Source organism: Chelonia mydas, chromosome 6, assembly GCF_015237465.2.
Source record: "Chelonia mydas isolate rCheMyd1 chromosome 6, rCheMyd1.pri.v2, whole genome shotgun sequence".
NCBI lineage: Eukaryota > Metazoa > Chordata > Testudines > Cheloniidae > Chelonia > Chelonia mydas.
In genome coordinates, this window is record NC_051246.2 from 109,302,794 (window position 1) to 109,326,134 (window position 23,341).

Consider the following 23,341-nt stretch of genomic DNA (forward strand, 5'->3'; position numbering starts at 1 on the left):
GTTTTGAGAGGGTGGGAAGAGCCTTGGTACAGGTTCTGCAGTGGTAATGGGAGGCTAGGGCTGCAGAGTTGTTTGGTATACGGTTGACATGGAGTAGCCCCCCATTCTGCCTGGCCTCCAATCTGACTAGTGTAAATGGTAGAGTCTTTATAACCTGAAATCTTTAAATCAAGATTTGAGAACTTCGGTACCTCAGCCAGAGATTATGGGTCTATTATCGGAGCGGGTGGGTGAGGTTCTGTGGCCTGCAATGTGGAGGAAGTCAGACTAGATGATTGTGATGGTTTCTTCTTGCCTCAAAGTCTATGAGTCTATGAGTCTCCCGCTCTCTTGCCTTACAACCCTGCTTCCAAACTACTCCCTCCTCCCCCAGTACCAGAGCTCCAAGCTAGAAGGGGGTAAAAAGAGACAGAAGCAGAGAGGTTATCTACAAGTTGGTGCTATTGTAGCCCCACGCAGCCAGAAAAAGCAGCCCTTCCAGTTACATGAGATCTCAGCTGTGATGTGAGGAGGAGTGAGAGGGCTGCCAAATGTGCGAGCATTACATGAGATGTGTGACACTTGACAGCTCTGCAAAATTAGTGGACACTTCAGAAAATTTAGGCCATGTTCTTACTGTCTCAGTTTCTCTACCTGTAAACTGCAGAATATTTATAACCACATCTGATTGACATACTTATGGCCTAACATTATTGTATGTGGGTAGCAGTGTTAGCCCAGGTGTCCTGGTCAAATTCTGTCTTTGATACTTATATTATCCCTCCCTAAATTCATTTTCAGCATTCTTTTGTTATATTATTCTTAAATATCTGTGCTGGTCTGTTGTATAGTATACCTTTTCAGTAGCTGTCATGTCCTCTCCAAAGGCTGGCTGCGTTTCAGAGAAAGGTGAAGTGATTACTCTATTTTTTACTATACCTACTTCACAGGATTCTAGTAAGATTTACATGAGTAATTCATTCTTTAGAAAGCACTTGAAATTATTAGATAAAAGCTGCTAGATAAGCGCAGAAAATTATTTATTAGTAACTCATAGTGGAGCTGACAATTATTGACTATTACGCAAAATTCAGGCCTGCTGGTGCAGCCTCTAAAACTTTTTGCCACAAAAGAGATTCACCTCTGAGGGTGTGCAGGTTATATTTTTGTTTCCAACTTTTCCCTGTAGTTTCCACCAGTTTGTGCAGCTTTAATTTCTGCCAGGGCCCACCAGTAGAGTTGTTTCATCAGTGCACTGCACCGAAAGGCTTGGCCAAGGCCCCCTTCCTGGAATTTCCTCCAATTTCGGGGGCTATTTCGAGTGGTTGAAGCTAGAGCTAGGCAAAGTTTTGTTTTGTTTTTTGGTTCAGCCAGCAAAACAAAAAATCAAAAAAATTTCAATTTGTTTTCCAAAATGTTTTCCAATTTGCAGACAAATTCCAAAATCCATTTCGGGTCATACAAAACACTTCATTCCAGGTTAGCTTCAGAAGACCATGTGTGTGCTCTTGTTAGTCTTATAACCTTTAGTACAGTGGTCAGGGCCCTTGCCTGGGATGTGGGAGACACAGGTTTTTGAATCCCTATTCTGGGGTAAAGACTTGAACTCAGCCCTGGCCTACACTACAAACTTACGTCAGTATAACTATATTGCATAGGGGTGCAGAAAATCCATACCCCTGAGCAACACAGTTATACCAACTGAATTCCCAGTATAGGCAGTGCTGTCAGTGGGAGGGCTTCTCCCATTTACATAGCTACTGCCTCTTGGGGCAGTGTAGTACCTATGCTGACAGGAGAAGCTCTCCCGTTGGCGTAGGTAGCATCTTTACTAAGCACTACAGTGGCACAGCTGCACTGGTGGAACTGCAGCATTGGAAGTGTGGACAAGCCCTCAGTCTAAGCACTTGCCTGGAGGGTAGGAAATGTGGATTCAAATATCTCCTCTGAATCTGTCAGAGAGAAGATTTGGATCCAAATCTCGTGCCTCCCAGGTAAGTGCCTTCATCAGCGGGCTACAGAGTCATTCTCGCTCTTTGGCCCAGTCAGTAGTTAAGCAGTCATATAAAATGGAACAGCTTCAAGAGGAGAGATTGAGAGCAATTTACTGTAGAATAGCCTATAGCCTGGTGGCTAGGCTGCTCATCTCTAAGTGGGGGAGATCTGAGTTTAAGATTAAACTCGATAAGTTTATGGAGGAGATGGTATGATGGGATAACATGGTTTTGGTAATTAAATATTCATGGTAAATAGGCCCAATGGCCTGTGATGGGATATTAGATGGGGTGGGATCTGAGTTACCCAGGAAAGAATTTTCTGTAGTATCTGGCTGGTGAATCTTGCCCATATGCTCAGGGTTTAGCTGATCACCATATTTGGGGTTGGGAAGGAATTTTCCTCCAGGGCAGATTGGAAGAGGCCCTGGAGGTTTTTCCCCTTCCTCTGTAGCATGGGGCACGGGTCACTTGCTGGAGGATTCTCTGCTCCTTGAAGTCTTTAAACCACGATCTGAGGACTTCAATAGCTCAGACATAGGTGAGAGGTTTTTTGCAGGAGTGGTGGGTGAAATTCTGTGGCCTGCATTGTGCAGGAGGTCAGACTAGATGATCATAATGGTCCCTTCTGACCTAAATATCTATGAATCTATGAATCTATGAGTTCAAGTCCCTACTCCAGAGCAGGGATTCAAACATGGGTCCCCCTACATCTAAAGGTTATAACTCACTCACCCTTCTGAAGCTGGTCCTGCAAAACTTTTTTCCAGTTTACACTAATGAGTCAAATTTATGATTAGTTTTGGGTTGACAAAAACTGCATTTTTCAGCAAATAAATTATTTGCTTGAAAACTTTTACCCTTGCAGTACCGCAACCCTCTTTTATGACAATTAATTAATTAATTTGTATTGTGGTAATGACTAGAGGCCAGGGCTCCATTCTGCTACACCCTGTACAAACGTATGACATAGAGTCTATGTCCCAGAGAATTTACAGTCTAGAGCTCTGATCCTTCAGAGCTTAATCATGTGGCTAACTTTACTCTCTTTAACTTCAGCAGAACTATACAGTGTGTAAAGTTAAGTCTTTGCAGGATCAGGGCCTCATGTTGGATTTTTATACTGCTGGATTCCTTCTGCAATGATCATGATTAATCCATCACTGGGCCCTACACTTCTGAGCCCCTACCTTTTAGTCTAAATAACAATAAACAGTTGTATGTTGCAATGACCACAGCTGGGCTGGCCATGCTGTGGATCCACCAGGAATGGATGCTCATCCTGCTGCTGCGTGGGGCACTGCTCACTGTGATGGAGAAGTGGCAGGTCAAACCTGAGTGGCACTGCAATCCTGTGTGTCAGGTCATAATGCCACTCACTTGTATTTGGTCCAGCCGCCCCTCCATCATGGTAAAAACAGCATCCTGAGCAGCAGCTGGATGAGCAGCCAGTCCTGGCAGATCTACAGCATGGCTATCTGGTTGAGGTGAGTGTGCTGTATGGCTGTTTGGCCCAAGCCACCAATGGATTTGGGCCTGTGCCTACTTTGCCTATCCGTAATCCAGCCCTGGCTATGGTCTGTGATGGACTGTGTTAATAGGCAACAGGTTCAACACAAAAGAATGTCAGGTTTCAGAGTAGCAGCCATGTTAGTCTGTATCCGCAAAAAGTAGAGGAGTACTTGTGGCACCTTAGAGACTAACAAATTTGTATGAGCATAAGCTTTCGTGAGCTACGTCCAATGAAGTGAGCTGTAGCTCACGAAAGCTTATGCTCAAATAAATTTGTTAGTCTCGAAGGTGCCACAAGTACTCCTTTTCTTTTTACAAAAGAATGTATTCGTCGCACAATGCACAGTCAACCTGTGGAACTCATTGCCATGGGATTTTATGAAGGTCAAAAGTACAACTGAGTTCAAAAAAGAATTAGATTAGTTCATGAAGGATAAGTCCACCAGTGGCTCTTAACTGAGATGGTCAAAGTAATGCAACCCCATGTGCTGGGTGTTCATAAGCCTCCGACTGCCAGAAAGTGGGACTGGATAGAGGATGGATCACTCGAAATTGCCTGTTCTGTTCATTCCCTCTGAAGCATCTGGCACTGGCCACTGTCGGACTGATCTGACTCAATATGGATGTTCTTATGTTCCTATGACTTGAAATGAATCTGACGCAGTGTTTGTACATAAGTGGAACATGCTAGATAAATGCCAAGTTTTAGTTTAATGAGGTAATTCTTTCTGAAAAAACTACTGCTAAGATGTGACAGTTTGGGGAATCTATGTACATTTTACAAATTACAGTTTGATTTTTGTGAACTGTCTTATGACTCTTTTTCTCTGTACTGCATCATGCTCCTTGTGCTAAGGAGCAGGGGAGTGGCACCCACAAGTCTGACTTTGAAAGACACAGTCATTAAGGGCAATATCAACCAGTGAATTGACCTGGTCACAACAGAATAATAGGATGGCTGAAGTCTGGGGGAGGCCAGTTTTTTCCAACTTCTCTGCAGGGGACTTAGGGTTTGGAGCAGAGGAATTTCACAAGCAGCAGAACAAAGAAACCAGGTGTTAGTGGTAGAGCTTAAAAACACAAGAATTCACACAGCAAGAGGCAGGGGAGAAGAACAAAGGGGGCATGTTTTTATAGCATAGGAGAGTGTTTCTGATTTTGTGACCAGCCAAGGGCAAAGAAAGCTGATCTAGAACAGAGGTGGTGTGGAGCGGGAGAGACTCCATGATTGAGAGGAGAAGCCATGAGCTGCATTAGTAGGTTTCTGGACACCCGAGAGGATTCTGAGCTAAGCCAAGAGAATATTCTAATGGTGCAGAAACTGAAGCAAAGAAGTGTGTGTAGGGTTTTACTGTTTTTGTCTAGATCTGTATATCTTTTGTACTATCTAAAGCAGTGGTTTTCAAACTTTTTTTTTCTCACAACCTAATGGAAGAAATACACTTACCCCACAACCCAAACAATAATACCTTCTGACTAGAGTTTTCATAAAATCACAAGAAAGGGCAATACTAGCTTTAACCACTTCACTTCAAGTAATAAATAAAATTAGACATTGATGTTACTTGTAAAACGTTTTAAAATACAGCATAAATACAGTAAAGAAGACTATCAAGTTGAATTTCACTTACTTAATGTGATGGGACGGCCTGCCTTTTGTTCATGATCTCTTTCCAATGTGGATCACAAGGTGAAAGTGCTACCCACATGTCAGATGTGCTGTTGAGTCAGTTTCTTTCTTTTGTTTTTAACCATGTCAAAGTCAAAAATCCCAGTTCGCACATGTAGGTGTTGTGAACTGTAGCAACAACAGAACACTTATCTTACTTAACAGTGAATATATTGTTTGAAAATACTTATCCAAAAGGATGACAAATTTAATGACTTGTGGTGTGTTTTGAGTGTGCTATCACTGGTGAGTGGCAGCAGCTCTTGTTCTTGCTCAGGCATCAAGTTTTACTCCATTATTGATTCAGGATTTTTGAAAGCAAAAGGATTTTTCACCCCAACACTTTTCCTTCAGATTTTCAAACCCCTCTGCAGGGAAGTTGCAGCTAAGATTGTTACACAGCACAGTCAGATGTAACTGTATGACACTTAATTTCATTTTTTCTTCACTGACGCTATTCTCTTCAGAGCATTGTAACAGTGTTGGGAACATGTAGTAGCTCAGACAATTACTTTTCAGTCATGCTTGTGCTAATGAATTTTGGAATGCTTTTATCTGTTCGCAGTGTCTAAACAAACCACTGCCTCTTCTTTGTAACTTCAAATTCAGTTCATTTAAAACTGAGAAAATGTCAGCTAGATATGACAACTTTATTTAACCAACTGTCATCGTCAAACAAATTTGCCAAGTTAGACGGTTTCTCTAGAAGAAAAATGTGAATCTCATTCCTGAGTTCAAAGAACGAGGAGTACTTGTGGCACCTTAGAGACTAACAAATTTATTTGGGCATAAGCTTTCGTGGGCTAAAACCCACTTCATCGGATGCATGCAGTGGAAAATACAGTAGGAAGATATTTATACACAGAGAACATGAAAAAATGGGTGTTGCCATACCAACTCTAACGAGACTAATCAATTGCTATGGCAATACCCACTGTATTTTTGTTGTATGTAAATTTTCTTTTTGCTGATACAGACTAACACAGCTACCACTCTGATTCTTGAGTTTGTACACCCTTGTAAGCACTCTGCCCTGTGGCAGCCACCATACTTCAGTGTGAAACAGTCAATGAATATGCTCTTGTCAGGGTTCCTCCCCCCTCTGAACTCTAGGGTACAGATGTGGGGACCCGCATGAAAGACTCCCTAAGCTTATTCTTACCAGCTTAGGTTAAAAAGTTCCCCAAGGTACAAACTTTGCCTTGTCCTTGAACAGTATGCTACCCCCACCAAGCGTTTTAAACAAAGAACAGGGAAAGAGACCACTTGGAGATGTCTTCCCCCCAAAATATCCCCCCCAAGCCCTACACACCCCCTTTCCTGGGGAGGCTTGAGAATAATATCCTAACCAATTGGTTACAACTCATCAAAGACCCAAACCCCTGGATCTTGGAACAATGGAAAAATCAGTCAGGTTCTTAAAAGAAGGATTTTATTATCTCTGTAAAATCAGGATGGAAAATACTTTACAGAATATTCAGATTCAAAACACAGAGGATCCCCCTCTGGGAAAAACCTTAAAGTTACAGAAAACAGGAATAAACCTCCCTCTTAACACAGGGAAAATTCACATAAAACAAAAGATAAACTAATCTGCCTTGCCTGGCTTACCTATACTGGTTGCAATATTGGAGACTTGGATTAGGATGGGTTGGAGAAGATGAATTTCTGTCTGGCCTCTCTCAGTCCCAAGAGAGAACAACCACGTAAACAAAGAGCACAAACAAAAGCCCCCCCCCCCCCCAGATTTGAAAGTATCTTGTCCCCTTATTGGTCCTTTCGGTCAGGTGCCAGCCAGGTTAGCTGAGCTTCTTAACCCTTGACAGGTAACAGGATGTTGCCTCTGGCCAGGAGGGATTTTATAGCATTGTATGCAGAAAGGTGGTTACCCTTCCCTTTATATTTATGACAGCTGTGCTCTGATTTCTGATCATAACGCTTCAAAAAGCCTGTTGTTCAGTGAGCTCCTGTTAATGAAATTAACAATTTTCATTACTTCCTTCAGTACTGCCTTAAGATTGGGTATATATCTGGGATGCCAAAGCTTTGCGGTGAATGAAACAGTGATTCCAAACAACATTACTAGTTGTCTCAGATATTTTTTTCACAACTCCGCTATTTCTAGCTGTCATATTTGCTGCACCACCACTTGTAATTCCTTTGCAATTAGCCTAGTTCAATTTGTATTTTCGAAATACGCAGCCATGCAGTGCTTCGAGTATCTGTACTCCTGTTGTATATTTTGGTAAAATCAGGCAATACAGCAAATCTTCCATAAATTCATCTTGCCAAACATACATCACATAAACTAACAATGTTGCAATTTGAAATGTCAGTACTCTTGTCAAATTGGATAGCAAAATCCCTGGCTGACTGTAACCGAGTAATAAGTTGGGCTTCCAAATGCTCTGCAATATCACATATTCGAGAGATTATGTTATCACTGGGAGGAATAGTTCTCAATTTTTTGGCAGATTTCTCATTAAGAATTGTACACACCATATTCAGAGATGCTGGAAGAATAAGCTTCTTGACAACTGTAGGGGGCATTTTCTCTTTTGCCCTATGTATACACCCAAATATGATGCCAGTTGTGCCTTATCATTCAAAATAGTTGACCGACCAAGAACTTGCGCTGATAACTTTAATTCCCGTTGCTTCCTCTGAAAATATTCAAGAGGCTTAACAACGAGTTCGCCATGTTTTGTTTCTAAATGTCTTTTTAACTTTGATGGTTGTAAACTCTCATTTGCAAGCACCTCGCTGCAAATAACACACTGGGGCTTTGGATCTTGGTTTGTGTTAGCACAAGTGATGAAACCATATTTCAAAAAAGCATCACTATGCTGTCTCATTCACACTTTGGTTTTCTTTTTAGTAGATGGTTCAGATGAAGTTGACGTGGCAGAAGTATTGTAGAATTTTCTGTTGCCTGCTATGTACTTACACTTGCATTTTCATTTTCAGATGTAGATGGATTTGATGACTGTGTTCCAAACTTCTTTTTCTTATTACAAAATGATCCATTTTTCAGCACGAAAGTTTGTTGATTAAGCCTCGCAACTTGAGTCTCCACAACATTAACAAAACCGACAGTATGCGGAAAGCAGTCTTGTTAGATTAGGTGATTACATTCAAAATGGCTACGTTGTGTATGCATGTAGTGCGTAATGCATCAGAAACTCTCTGCAAACAAATAAGTCTTACTGGAAATAAGTAAAATGTCCAACATTTAAATGATTATAATGCTATTTTAAAATGGTAATGAAAGATACTTTAAGAGATCATGACATTTTAAATTTGCAAGCGACCCAGTGCCTAGTACTGGGTCATGACTGATCTAAAATAAAAAGTGGTCATCATAGACACCTTTGCAAAATCTATGTGTCTGTTTGCTTTCACTATCACATTCTACTGAGGTAACTGTAAATCCAGAGCGCCCTTAAGGTTGGAGCATCGAGAAAGGATGTCCTTCAGCTATGGAGGAATTTGGGGTATCAGCACTGGTCCTTGGGGCCTACGGTAGCTGGGCCCCGAGGACACAGTTCTATGAAGGGGTTACAGAAAGAGAGCCTGTGGGTTGGATCTGTGCCTTCCAGGCCAAGGAAATCAGACAGTGCTTCAGCCTACTCAGACTATGGAAATTTAAGATCACATGGGCCCAGTGTAGTGGGACATAAACACAGCAGCCTCGTGAGTGTCCTTTATACTGAGCTTTCCCAAAGCTGTATGTAACCCTAAATATTATTATTTTGACATTTTCTTGTTTAAATTTACTTGTAATACTATTGGGGAAATAAGTGGTTAATCTGCTGTCTTTTTGCTCATCTTGAAATATTACACAGAATTTTGGCATCTGCCCATGCAAAAAAATTAATAGCATAGTTAAATAGGTTACTAATGTCACCTATAGATTCTTCCACATAATCAGTGCGTAATCAAGCTCAAACATGGCATACAACCTATTTCTACCGATTTGTTAAATTTTCAAAGAAATACAAATATTAAATAATACATTTTGAAACTCCTTAATCTCCTAAACCATCAGCCCATAATGCGGATTTAGGCTTTCTGGCAATGGCATATAAGATTTGCCATTAATGTTTGAAAATTGATCTTTACAAATTCTCAGTAACTTTATTGACTGATTTTAACATGCCCAACTGAATAACATTGCAAGCATATCTTCTTTTAACACTTTCCTTTGACAGTCTGGGATTCCAGAATTTACCTTTTGTTATTTGTAGGCTGAACCACTGCAGCCATGCTTACTTGTAAATTGCATATCCTTCTCTTGGCTCTGTTTCAGACATTTCTTCACATTTGGCTAAGTTCAGTAATAAGATGCTCCAAACTGGTAGATACTTTGAAAGCAGATTTATCATCTGACTCAATCTAGTTGAATAATTTGCTATAAGGAATCTTTCCAATCTATGAGATCATGGATTAGTTAATAAGAAAATAAAGGGACGAGTATGAGGAACATTCTTTTTTGTGCAGAGTTTTTTTTTGAATCCTTCAGAATCTCAGCTAAGAAGTAAAAGTAAATGCTAAGAGTTATTGCTTCCAAGTAACACAAATGAAATGAGAAGACCACTACGTTGGGCCTGAAAAAGATTCCTCCTTGATCAAAGATCACCTGAATTAGAAAGCATTTCTCAGAAGATTAACTATCAGTTAATCAAACAGTTGTTAGAGTAACAGCCATGTTAGTCTGTATTCGCAAAAAGAAAAGGAGTACTTGTGGCACCTGAGAGACTAACCAATTTATTTGAGCATAAGCTTTCGCATCCGATGAAGTGAGCTGTAGCTCACGAAAGCTTATGCTCAAATAAATTGGTTAGTCTCTAAGGTGCCACAAGTACTCCTTTTCTTCAAACAGTTGTGTATTCCTCATCTGTATCAAGAGTTGCTCAATGATATAGACGCTACAGAACTTGTCCATCCAGTCATTATGGAAGCTCAAGGCTCCATAGTTTAGGTTAAGTTGAGTTGTTTGTTTGTTTTTTCAATTAAAGCAGAGATTCAACCCACATTGTTACGTATGAAAAATGCAGCCTTACCAAAATGACAATATTTACCCTTCAAGTACAAAATACATTTTCTGAGAATTTTCAAGTTAATCCATTAATTAGTTTGGATTCAAATTTAGCACTTTGTCACATTTTCGTGTGTGTCTTCATGATCTCAGCTCAGACATTGTATACACAAAAAAATGATAGAGAAGTGAATCTTGAGTAGTTTCAGTGAAGTGGGTAGTATTTTAAAAGAAATTTTAGAATCAGTGGTTATTTTTACACATTATCTTTCAAAACTGGAAGTTTCTTATTTAGCAGAGGCTGAAAAATCTCCTTCAGAGAGAATCTCAAGAATTACCCTCTTTCAAAATGGTTAACATCTCCTATTGTTTTCATTGGGAATGAGGCCACAGGCTTCTCTCAGCTAAGATGCCCTACTCAAAAAGGTCACCATCTCTTTGTAGTGACGGCATGACAGGGGAAAATATGAAAACATCTAGCATGGTTTCAAAATCTGGGAACACAAACAGGCATTAGTCATAATGATCATAATTAATCATAATGATATGTTTACTGCATGGCAAAACTACAGAGTAAAACTTGTGTGGGTGTCTTAAATATGCATTTCCTTGTATTATCATGTTTGGCTTTCTTTCAGGGTGGATTCGATTTAAATCAAATTAATTTAAATCATGATTTAAATCACTGGTCAGGAAGACTCTGTTTAATCATGGTTTTCTACATAAAAGTGCATTCTTGTTGGTTATTATAACCTTAATACATGTACTTCACAACTCTGAGATAGATGTAGGTTTCATTTTTAGAAGGTACACACTATACATTTTTAAACAGTGATTTATTTTGAAAACTTTTCAGATTAGTTTTACAGCTATATCAGAAAATGAATGATTGTGTGGTTATTTCGTTTACCAAAGGTAACTGAAGCAGATATTTCTGAAGTTATTGGGAGGTAACTATCTCCAGTTCATCAGCTTAATCATTAATATTTGGAGGATTTTCTTGCCATGCTGTATTGGGAGGACAACATCGCCAGACAGACATTTAAATTGCTTTATTTAATTAAAACAACAAAGTTAAGTATTGTGGATTCAACAGCAAACATATAACATTTTAACAAAACAAAACAAGCATATGTCCCTCCCTTCTCACATTTAGCTCCAGACTTCTTCTCCTTGTCCAGATCTATTCCCCCCCGCAACAATCTTCTATTCATTGAACTTTTTGAAACTTTGCAATTTTAGAGAGAGGATAGGGATTGACTCTGTGTGCACTAATTTGCAGAGAGACAATAGAGTTGAGGTCTGTTATTTCTCACTTCTCTATATTATTTATTTATTTAAAACATTTTTGCTGTTAACAAGCATGTTACCTCTGGAGACACAAATCCACAGTTTGAGAACTGCAAAACTAAGCATCTCTGGTGGTATCTTAGAGACTGAGTACTGAATACTATTGGGTAGATAGAAAGATTAACCTAAATAATCTATACAGAAGCCTGTGGAACCCCATAAAATTGGGTCCATAATCCATGAACTATTGGAACTCATTTACAAAACTTTTCTTAAACATTACATGACTATATTGTCTCATACTATAGAATTAGAATTTATAATCCCTTTTCCATGATAAGATATCTTTGAGCTATAATATATCTTAATTAAAACTGTCTTTAGATAGGTTTTTCTTCAAAAAGCATTTTATCAAAAAAATCCAATTTAAATTAAAAAAATCCTATGCTTTCTTTTGTGTTTAATCTCATCTCTGTATTTCCTGGGTTTATAATGCTTGTTTTGGGGACAAGTACAAAATTGCTGTAAAATATTTTACTTTACATTACTGATATGTATTGTCAAACTTAACTCAATTTTAATTTAGTTTTTGTCTAAATAAGAGGCTGTTTTTTACTGTGGACTTAGATTTTCTTACAAATTCCTCTGTTGATATGAAGTTGGTGATCATAATACAAAGAGAGGGTACTAAAAACTAGACTATCAATATGGCATAAGCTTTTTTAAACAAATATTACAGCTACTACAGAACAGGTCAGAACAGATAACTGAATTTTGTGGCTTTTTGTGGCTTTCTCTTTTTAATACAAGTTATGCTTATTGTATTATTTTTAATTCCATTCTTCAGAACTCATATACACATTAAGAATGAAACTGTCTCTTATAGCTCACTTATATTTGTATATGCATTCATGAGCAAAGCAGATTTATCCTAACTGGACTCTAATGCATCTCATTTCTGATCTTAACCTTTTACTAGCACTTGGTGAATGCTCATTTTGTTCTGTACTCAATAATACAGAGAACTAGATCCTAGAGGGATGTCAGCAAGAAGGAGAGAGTCGCAGGTGGCCTATGTTGAGAGGAAATGCAGCAACAAGGAGAGTTTGGAAGCTAAATACATAAGAAGCAGGAGGGATAGCAACAGTAGAAGAGACAAGAATTATATGTCTTTTTGTTATTCAACAAGTGTGTGTGTGTGTGTGGCGGGGGGGTGGGGTGATGGAAAGAAGAGTAGCTGCAACAGATGGGAAGTGGGGAAATAATAAAAGGGTATATATTGCACACACTTTTTTACTGGGTTGGTTGCATTACAGATCTTCGCCATATAGGTCACTACTAGTGCCAGTAATCAACAGACAGCTCATCCTGTTGCCAAGATGTCTGCTAATCTTATTTTTTATTGGACCAACTTCTGTTGGTGAGAGAGACAAGTTTTCAAGCCACATAGAGCTCTTCTTCAGGTCTGGGAAAGATATTCCCAGCATCACAGCAAAATGCAAGATGGAACAGATTGTTTAGTTTGTGTCTCTCACCAACAGAAGTTGGTCCAGTAAAAGGTATTATCTTACTCACATTGTCTCTGTAATATCCTGGGATCAACACAGCTACAACTACACTGCATACAATCTTATTTTGGGGATTAATTAGCTGTAATAGCTTCAATAGAAATATCTTTTGCTTTACACAATAGTGATTATGCCACAGTTTGAAAAAACATTTGGTGTGTGTTATGGGGAAACAATTTCCACATATTTGAGAAATTTGAGTTCTGTTTTAGTCAAACCAAGAGGTCTAAAATATAGCTTTGTTCAGTAATTTTAAACATAAATTACATATAATGTTTTTAACATTGACATTTTCAATGTATCTTATTCTAAAAAGCCCAGTTAACATAAACTGATTACAAACTATTCTTGCAGCAGGGCCACTACTGCTTATGCAAAAAGAAAAGGAGTACTCGTGGCACCTTAGAGGCTAATAAATTTATTTGAGCATAAGCTTTCGTGAGCTACAGCTCACTTCATTTGTTAGTCTCTAAGGTGCCACAAGTACTCCTTTTCTTTTTGCGGATACAGACTAACACGGCTGCTACTCTGGCATCTGTTTATGCTCAGTCAGTATTACCATTTCAATTTTTGAGTTGTTATAAATCAGCTGTTTAAAAAATGCTGTCACCTGGATTTTGGTATACCAAAAAGCAGCCTGTGAACAAACTTTGTAAACAAAAATTATTTGAATGGATTTGGCGGTAAATAAAACATACTAATTTTATGTGCTTTTTTGAAATTCTCTAACCAAAAACCAATAGTTTAGTTATATTTTGGGCCTATCACATGACATTTTAAAAACGTATATTTAAATATTGTAATTATTGTTTGCCTGTGCATACATAATACTTTGTTTTTGTTGTATGTAAATTCAATACTAATGATCATAAACCATGCAATTTTAGTTTCCTATCCTCTGACATCTGCGGAAGACATTGGTTTGAAGTATATAGGAATTAAATGCATAGGAGAAAACAGTGGCTCCTTTGAAAAAGGAAAGTGTGATTCATATAGAGTCAGAAGAAACAACATATGCAGTGGATGTGCATTAAGAATCGTCCACAAAACTAGGACATCCTAATATGTCTACTGGCATGATAAATATCCATTTCTACCAACAAAAGAGTAGGCTAATTTTTTAAATTTTACTATTGAGGCTTTTGGTGAAATCTGCTAAAGCAGAACTCAGTTCTTGGCTCATTCTGGTTTGCCAAGAGCTTTGCAAGAAGCTTCCCAAATTAATGACTTTTTAGAATGAGTTTAATGAGAGTTTTTAAAGAGTTTACTCTTTGTGTGGAATATTTAAATAAATAAATAAATAAATAAATAAGGCTGTACTTCAGTCATCACTGGATGATTTTACTTGAAGTGATTCACTGATGATATTTGTAACAGGTTGGCTTTTTCTTCAAAGGCTGGTAGGCACAGGTGAGTTGAATCAGGTAATTCCCTATAACGGGTAGCAGGTGGCTGTAGCAAAGTGGGGAAGTTCAGGAAACTGCAGGAAGTTAGAGAGCCTTTTGCAGGGAAGACCCTGATCCCAGGTGGTTTGGAAGCAAGAGGTTTCAGCCAGGTAAGGCCTGGGAGTGGCCTGCCAAAGCGGCAAAGGCCCCAGACAGGAAGGCCTGAGCGAAGGCTAAATTGGAGCTTCCTGGGAGTGAACAGACTCCACCAGAAAGTGATGTTGGGTTTCCCTACTGAGACCACAGGCAATAAAAGCCTGGGAGTGACTTAGGGTGACCAGACAGCAAGTGTGAAAAATCGGGATGGGGGCAGGGAGTAATAGGCGCCTATATAAGACAAAGCCCCAAATATCGGGACTGTTCCTATAAAATCGGGACATCTGTTCACCCTAGAGTGACTTCACCAGAGGGTAAAACCGACATACTGTGTTTTGGGACTTAGAGTTTTATTCTGGAGTTTTATTTATGTGAATAAACTTAGGCCTCTGAGAAGGGGTGGTGAATGGACAAGAAAAGCCTGTGTGGAGCTTGTTTAAGAAACTCTTTGAGGGAGAAATTCTTACCAGGGCACTGCAGAGGTACTTTTGGGAGGCAGCTGACCCCACTACAGTATTAACAGCAATCTTTTCATAGAATTGTAAAAGCAAATATTTTTGTTATAATTCTGTTTAAAAATCACTAGCTTTTTTGCTTTATCTTTTGTATATTTCTGAACATATCCAGATATTACTTTTTGTATTTGTTTTTCCTTATGTAAATCAGAAAAGTCAAGAATTTGTAACAGGAAGTATGAAGTTCTTCTTTGATTGCACGCCACTTCAGTGGTGTGTGTGCCCTCACACATTCCAATTCAGGTGTGTGCGTGCCCAGTTCAGCAGAATTGGAGACTTTTTCCTTAGTGGTACCCATTCGGGCGGTGCATGTGCCCTCTGCTGCCTTGTGTTGCTGCATAATGGTATAGAGGGCGGCACTGCCCTAGCCCATCCTCAGTTCCTTCTTACCATGATCACTTACTGTGATCAGTAGTAGGAACCTGTCGGCTTGCTCCTGCAAGTTTCTCCTCTCACAGGGAATTTATCTTATTTTTCTGTATAGCTGGGACTTGTTAGTTAGTTCTTTATATTCATATACGCTTCACTTGTTATTTTTATTGTTTTATTGGTGCGTTGGTTCCCTTTTGTTATGGGGTGCTGACTCTGGGTACTTGGGAGTGCCTCAGTCTGTGGAGTTTAAGCCTTGTGCCGGCTACAAAAGATCTATGCCAGTGAGTGACCCTCATTCCACATACCTAAAATTTCTCGGCAAGGGTCACATTAGAGATGCTGCCAAATTTTCAGGGACTTTAAGCTGTGAAAGAAGAAAGAGAGGCAAGGCTGCGCCACACCCTTAGTGAGGCTGTTCTGTGTCCACCTGATGAGCCCTACTTGGGGAGTGCACCAACTGCTTTGGTGTTGGTGCAGAGTGCTCCCCAAGACACTGGCACTTCCCCAGTGCTGAGGAAGAAGGATAAAAGGTTGAATTCATCCAAGGAGCCGAGGCTTGGGTGTGCTAGAAAATCTAGGTCCCTGGTTCCATCCACCAGTAAGCACTTGCAAGGACAGAGGAAGGTGTCCTCTGGCAAGAGATGCTCGTTGGTACCAACCACTTCACATCCAAGGTTCTTAACTGTGACACCGGTACCAGGGCCATCCAGATTGAACCCGTAATGATACTGACTATTTCTATGCAACATGAAAGGATCTCAGTACCAGCAAGGCTGGAGGCATATGTGACAGCACAAAACATACTCTCCCTTTTGGTGCTGGACTCCCAAGATTACAGGAGACAGCTCACCCAGTGCAAGTGTATCCTCAGGACTCAGCTATAGACTTGCTTGAGGGTAGTGGCTTTGGTACTATGAGTGGATAAAGCATCAGTCTGTCTGGTGTTTCTCAACCAGTGCAGTCTAGGAGGGGTAAACCTACCTTGATATCCCTGGTATCAGTACGTCTGGAGCTGCACACTTTAATCTTGGCATTGCCTGGTATGGCATCACCATGATCAGCTGACTCAGGGTCTTCCTCAGAGTCTGAGGTAGGCTCTTATACCTCTCGCTCCTGAGACAGACAACGACTCTCCTTTTCCTTCATCAAGAGAGCTGTGTTGCTGATGCCCACCGGAGGTACGAAGATGCTCCAGAGAAAGAGAACCTTAAATCAGTCATAGCTGGAATCATATGCCATGTACCCATGGCTCCAATGAAACCTGCTTCTAAATCCTCCCCAGTTCCTCTCTTTAAAATCTGCCACCATGTGCCATGAGGAGTTCCAGGAGGATGTCTTCACGACTGAGCAAAATCCTCAACCTTCGGAATATCCACCCACTATGCTGCAGGGGAATCAGTCTCAGCCTCCTTTATATTTGTCCTCATCATTGCCTGATGAGACTGTAGTGCCACAAAACACTTCACCAGTCCAAGATGACTACAGGGCTTACCAAGACATTTTCAAACAAGTAGCTACCTCTCATGATATCCCTTTTGAGGGAGTGTTTGATTAGCCTTGTAAACATTCTGGTTTCAATAGGGCCATCTAGAGTGACTGTCCCTATCAACAAGGCCTTCCTGGAGTCTGGAAGATCCTTGTGGCAAATGCCATCTTCTCTGTCTCCAACAGCCAAGAGAACCAAAAAAGGTACTATGTGCCTGCTCAAGGCTATGAGCCTTTTTATACCCATTCATTGCCAGGTTCCTTAGTTGTCTTAGCAGTGAGTGAAGGAACACATCTGGGATGGCCTTCTTCTTCCCCAAGGACAAGCATGTAAAGAGACTAGACCTTTTTGATAGAAAGGTTTACTCCACAGCTGGCCTACAATTTCATATCTCTAACCAGCAAGGCTTCTCCCTCTGGGACTATGTAGTTTTCAGAGAAGTTGCCAGAGTATGCCAGGCAGGAACTCCAGGCCATCTTAGCAGTAGGCAAACTGATGGTTAGGATTCTTTGCAAACTTCATTAGATGGGGCAGATTTGGCAGCCAGAGCTATGGCATCTGCAAATGTTCATGGAACGGAGGGGAGCCTGGGGCAGCTCCGCCTTTTATACCATCACGCAGTAGCATGAGGCAGCAGAGGGCCCATGTGCTGCCCCAATGGGTACCACTAAAGGAAAAATCTCTAACTCTGGTACACTGGGCACACATACATCTGAAGTGAAATGGACATGTGCAACACATCTTGAAGAAAAAAAGTTACAGAATTGACTAGTAACTTTTTTCTATTTAATAAGAAATGGAGTTGGATACACAAATAAGATTGCAGTCCAAAATAACTCCATTTACTGTTTTGAGGTGAAAAGAGTGCACACTTTCTGTCAGGTTCTAAGTATCTACCAGATTCAGTTATTTCTAAATATAGGATGAATTGTAAAGAAATGTGAAGACCAACTGTAAATTTACAGAGAAAGGGCCAGCCCTTCAAATACTTCTACATGTACTTAATTTTTAATATTTAAATCAATGAGACTACTTTCATATATTGTTACTTATGTGCATAAGTGCTTGCAGGATTGGACCAATACTGCATCCTTTTACAAGTGTCTCAGCAAACCAAAAACGTGTATGGGCAATATTTGAGAAATTTCAATCAAATGAGAAATGACCAGTTTTATTAGATACACATATAGATGCAAAACAGCTTCTTGGTCTTCTGGTATTTTGAGCACTGATAATATTGGCATTTCTTTATAAAGGCAGGAGCTTAGGAGATGTGGGGATAAATAGATTACACTGATACAGAATACAGTACAGGCACTGTGGGTGTTTAAGAAAATGGATCTATAACAAGAATGAATCTTGAAAGTAAAGCTATGATTTTAGGGGGCTGGATTTTTCTCAGAAGCCTTTGTTTTCTCACATCATCTCAAAACATTCCTTTTCGTTATAATTCCACAGGTCTGAAAAAATAAATTATGCTTCCAGATAACGTAGATACATTCTGTATTTCTTGATAACACATTGAGATTACATTGTTTTCACACCATTTTGTTTAGATGACAGTGCCTCTGCTGCAAGCAGTATGGAGGTAACAGACCGCATTGCTTCTCTGGAGCAGCGTGTCCAGATGCAGGAAGATGACATCCAGCTGCTCAAATCTGCCCTGGCTGATGTGGTTCGACGTTTGAATATTACAGAGGAACAGCAGGCCATGCAGAACAAGAAAGGACCTACCAAAGGTTTGCATTTCAAATATATGTAAACAAATGTATTTAAAATTAGTCAAACATTTATCTGTGTTAAAGTTTGTCATTATTTAAGTCTTTTAAAACACTCAGGATGAACAACTAAATTTAAATTTAAAAACAAAATTCATCACCTACTAAATAGAATACATAAAAAAACAAAAGTAAGTGTAGCAGTCTTTCAGAAGCTCACACAACCTATTAAAGCATCTGCATTTTCTTACTGTTTTAATCCACATTTTTAATTTTCCCACAATTCCTATTTGCTGCCTCTTGTCCAAAATTAGATCATAAACTCTTCAAGGAGTGGGTCATCTTCTGTGGACTGAAACCCCTATTTTATCTTGGCAATACAGATGAAGCTGATCAGCCAGTGAAGATGGCTAAGCTGTCTTTGAGTATTTCGTACTAACTTAGCTTGATTCATGTTGTGAAGAATAATGTCAATTTATACAAAGGTAATAAAAAAATTAAGTTGAGCATCCAGTATTACATAGATAGCTAAGGGTTGCTGCAACCAGAATGACATGGTGTAAGTCGTAGTAGTCTGATGTAGTCAGATTTGCTTGCTGTAAAAGTGTGGTGAGTTTGTTGCCATTTGAAAGTTAGTCCAAAATGCATGGTTTTTTTTGTTTTTCCTCTTTTGTTTTATAATCTTAATAGAAGTAATTGTGGCAAGCTAGATGTGAAAACTATGGCTAGGTTCACAAGCTCTCTGATACCTGAATTATGAAAGTACTTTCATTACAAGTGGGATATATTTTCACTTAAAATAAACTTTTTAAATTTATATTTGAAGGAAAATATGCATTTTATGGTCTTGTAAGTAAGTTATAGGGCTGAGAATCAGGGATTTGGACTTTTTCCCAGATCTGCCACAGACCTTCTGTGTGACCTTGTGCCATCAATTACTTTTTAGGCCCTGATGCAGCAAAACAGTTGAGCACATGCTGTGGTGAATTAGGGCCTTTGTATGTTTTGGAGGGGGAGGCCAGCAGCTCACTATGGAACTAAATTAATGGGTTTTTACACACACTAGTTCTTGGCTGGAACATGCTGAAGGAGTCCACACTATTATTGTTTTGTCTCTCCTATTGTTGTTAGGGTTGCCAGGTTTTTGAGTGGAACACCCGGTCGAAAAGGCACCCCGGTGGCTCTGGTCAGCACCGTCAGCATCACTGACCGGACCGTTTAAAGTATGGTCGGCGGCGCAACAGGGCTAAGGCAGGCTCCCTGGCTCCGCGTGGCTCCTGGAAGCGGCTGGCATGTATTTGCAGCCCCTAGGCATAGGTGTGACCAGGGAAGCTCTGTGCATGTCCCCATCCCAAGTGCCAGCTCCGTAGCTCCCATTGGCCAGGAACTGCGGCCAATGAGAGCTGCAGGGCCGGCACCTGTGGGTGCAGGCAGCGCGCACTGCACAGAGCTGCCTGGCTGCTCCTCTGCTTAGGAGCCGGACATGCGGCCGCTTCTGGGAGCCGCAAGGAGCCAGGGCAGGCAGGTAGCCTGCCTTAGCCCCACTGTGCTGCTGACTGGGAGCCCTGAGGTAAGCGCTCCCAGCAGGAGCCTGAACCCCCACCCACACCCCAACTCCCTGAGCTCCCTCCCAGAGCTCGCACCCCACACCCCCTCCCGCACCCAACCCCCTGCTTCAGCCCTGAGCCTGCTCCCGCACTCCAAACCTCTCGGCCCCAGCCTGGAGCCCCCTCCTACATTCCAAACCCCTCATCCCCGGCCCCACCCCAGAGCCCGCACCCCCAGCTGGAGCCTGCACCTCTTCCTGAGCCACTTGAGATAAGTGCATCCAGCTGGAGCCCGAACCCCCACCCACACCCCAACCCCCTGCCTGAACCCTGAGCCCCCACCCGCACTCCAAATCCCTCTGCAGCAGCCCAGAGCCCCCTCCCACATCCTGAACCCCTCATGTATGGCTCCACCTTGGAGTCCGCACCCCCAGCCAGAACCCTCACCCCCTTCCGCACCCTAACCACCTGTCCCAGCCCAGTGAAAGTGAGTGAGGGTGGGGGAGAGCGAGCAATGGAAGGAAGAGGGGATGGAGTGAGTGGGGGCAGGGCCTCAGAGAAGGAGCGGAGCAAGGGGACCTTAGGGAAGGGGTGAGGCAGGGCAAGGGTGTTCAGTTTTGTGCAATTAGAAAGTTGGCAACCCTAATTATTGTCCTTGCTTCAGTTGCTGCGAGAAACTGTTTAAGGTCTGATAAAGTAAATACTACTATAAGTAGCTTCAGAAAAAAAAAGCTCCATTCCAACATAATTTTTGAGGGGCTAAGAAGCCCTATGTTACATTTACATTCAGAGTTCTTTGAGGTGAGAAAACAAAGGCCAGTAACTATTGTCAAATTGCAGTCAGATCAGTTCTTATTCTTAGGCTTCAGAAGTACAACTACAGGACCAATCCTGCTTGCATTGAAGTTAATGGTGCATTGACTTCGGTAGGAGCCGAACTGGATGCTAATATAGCAGATACTTGCTTTATGATGGCAACTTTCTAAGGAGTTTGTACCACATACTGCAGAGGAAGAGCGTCAACTGACATGAGCTGTTCGGCCATCACAAACTACTGAAATAAGTATTGATAACATTTGTGATTTGCTCTAGGGCAATTTCCTGCTAATTTCCAGAAATAAGTGCAACTATAAATATTAATATAAAATTTATTTTTATCATGATATTTCACCTTCATCATCATTGTCTGCTTCCCCCATACCTCTGCGGGGATATAAAGTAGAATCAGAAGCATCTTAATAATTTGTTCCTTTTAGCAGTTTTGACAAAATGCTAAACTTCAGAGGTGGACATTTTTCTCATGAATTATAGGTAAAACTATTTTTGAACAAACTGCATACCTCAAACAACCTAAAACCAAACCAACAAAAACGCTTAACAATTTCCTGTATGTCAAAATTGCAGTATACCTCACTTTTAGGAATAATAAAAAACTTCAGAGTGATAGTTTAGAGCAGCAGTGACTAACAATGACCGTTACGGGAGGGATTTGACTAGAGGGGGCCAAAGCTGGAACTGCAGACATCTTGTCATGGGAAGTTGATTGAGACTCAAACTTTTTCCCATCGACTGCACCTTTAACCCCCAGTGCGACAATTATTAAACAAAAAATTGAACTTGGATCTCAAACACTCTCATGCAAAAGACTGACATATAATAGTCAGGATTTGAAGTGCAGTTATATCTTGTTTGATGCAGATATTCAACAATTCAAATCAGAGGTGCCGTGTTGGGGCCCACCTGAGAGAAAAGTAAACTCCCAGCTCAACTTTTAAGACCTGGCACTGGGTATTGCAGTGGACTGTAGATTCTAGAACCACTGCAGACTGCTCAAATTTTCCCATGGCAGAATAGTTAACGTTGCTTGGTTTAAAGCCTAATGAATTCCAATTTTAGACAGCATAATGAAGCTAAGCTCAGGATAAAATCAGTTATTGTTTGTGCAGTGTTGTATGAGCACTTGTGTGAGCTTTCAGTCATGTAGTTAAAAAATACATACAATGAAACTTCAGTTGCTTACCTAGTCCAGTTAGGAGTTCATTTACTAATGGCTTTTAAAAAATTTAATTAGCCTATTATGTAGAGTTTTTATGACTTCCTGCCTTTCTTTTATTTTTGTTTGTTATTCTTTCCTTTTTTCAATTATTGGTTTGTTTGTAATCTTAATAGCCCTATTAATCCATAGATCAGAGTATGACTAAAAAAGCAGCTGATGCTGAGCCTGATAAACATGTCAGTGCTGCTACAACAGGTAAGACTCTGAAGCAACAGAACTTGCAAAATCAGTACATAACAACTGACAAAACTATAATATGAATGACTGAGTTACTAGCAAGCTAACAGTACTGACATGTTTGGAGCTATTTGACAGCTGTAGCTATTTAGAATAACTGTAATAAATACAACTAAAAAGCCACAGAGTATGTAACTGATTAATTAAAAAATTTAAAAAGAGTTAATAACGTAACACTTAAGAATTCCAGGTTATTGCTGTACTGCACGCCTTTTTCACTCTAACTTTGTAGTAGTAATAGGGATAGAACTTGGATCCTTGTGCTCCCGAAGCACAGGTGCTTACCACTTGATTAGAAGGTGAATCTCCATTAGCTGGTAGCAGTATTATAGCATTTGTGACATACTGTGGAATAATTCTGATTCTATGCAGGTAAGAAGGTAGGTACACACTTAGCCAGCTCATTCCAACACTTTTTAATAGGTTTGGGTGTTTATACATGTATCCAATTATGGAAACACAGAAGCTGTTTGTCAGCACGTTAACACTACTGCACAACAGTTTAAAACCAGATATGAAGAAAAGCACATCTAGCCAACTGCAATGGGAACTTACTTTGGCAAAACAGAATCATCTGAGTGTTTATATGGCCATGACATTGGTGTTATGAAAAGACCATTGGATGGTTAATGACCACAAGTTTTCAGGACATTGGTTTCATATGTCAACCACAAGGTAGCACCTCTATATTAAAAATAAATGAATACATGAAGAGCAGATTTATATTTTAATGTTATTAGAAAACTTTGTTTTGGTGACTAATTTGCATTGCAAAATGCATGAATCCAATTTTTGTTAGTATCTGTAATACTTTCTGTT

At 40.3% G+C, this 23,341-nt stretch overlaps 1 protein-coding gene across 9 annotated transcripts in view; it reads left to right on the top strand.

Annotated features, from left to right (window-relative positions):
- EML1 (EMAP like 1) overlaps window positions 1-23,341 on the top strand; it is a 194,918-nt gene that overhangs the window by 92,589 nt on the left and 78,988 nt on the right. For 6 of the 9 annotated variants that reach the window (XM_043549376.1, XM_043549375.1, XM_007064957.4 and 3 more), the window contains exon 2: window positions 18,521-18,703. In XM_043549376.1, coding sequence (XP_043405311.1) covers window positions 18,521-18,703 — 183 coding nt within the window. Of the gene's footprint in view, window positions 1-14,521; window positions 14,606-18,520; window positions 18,704-22,414; window positions 22,481-23,341 lie in introns of those variants that run through there. The other 3 variants (XM_043549371.1, XM_037900937.2, XM_043549377.1) reach the window with 2 other exon arrangements.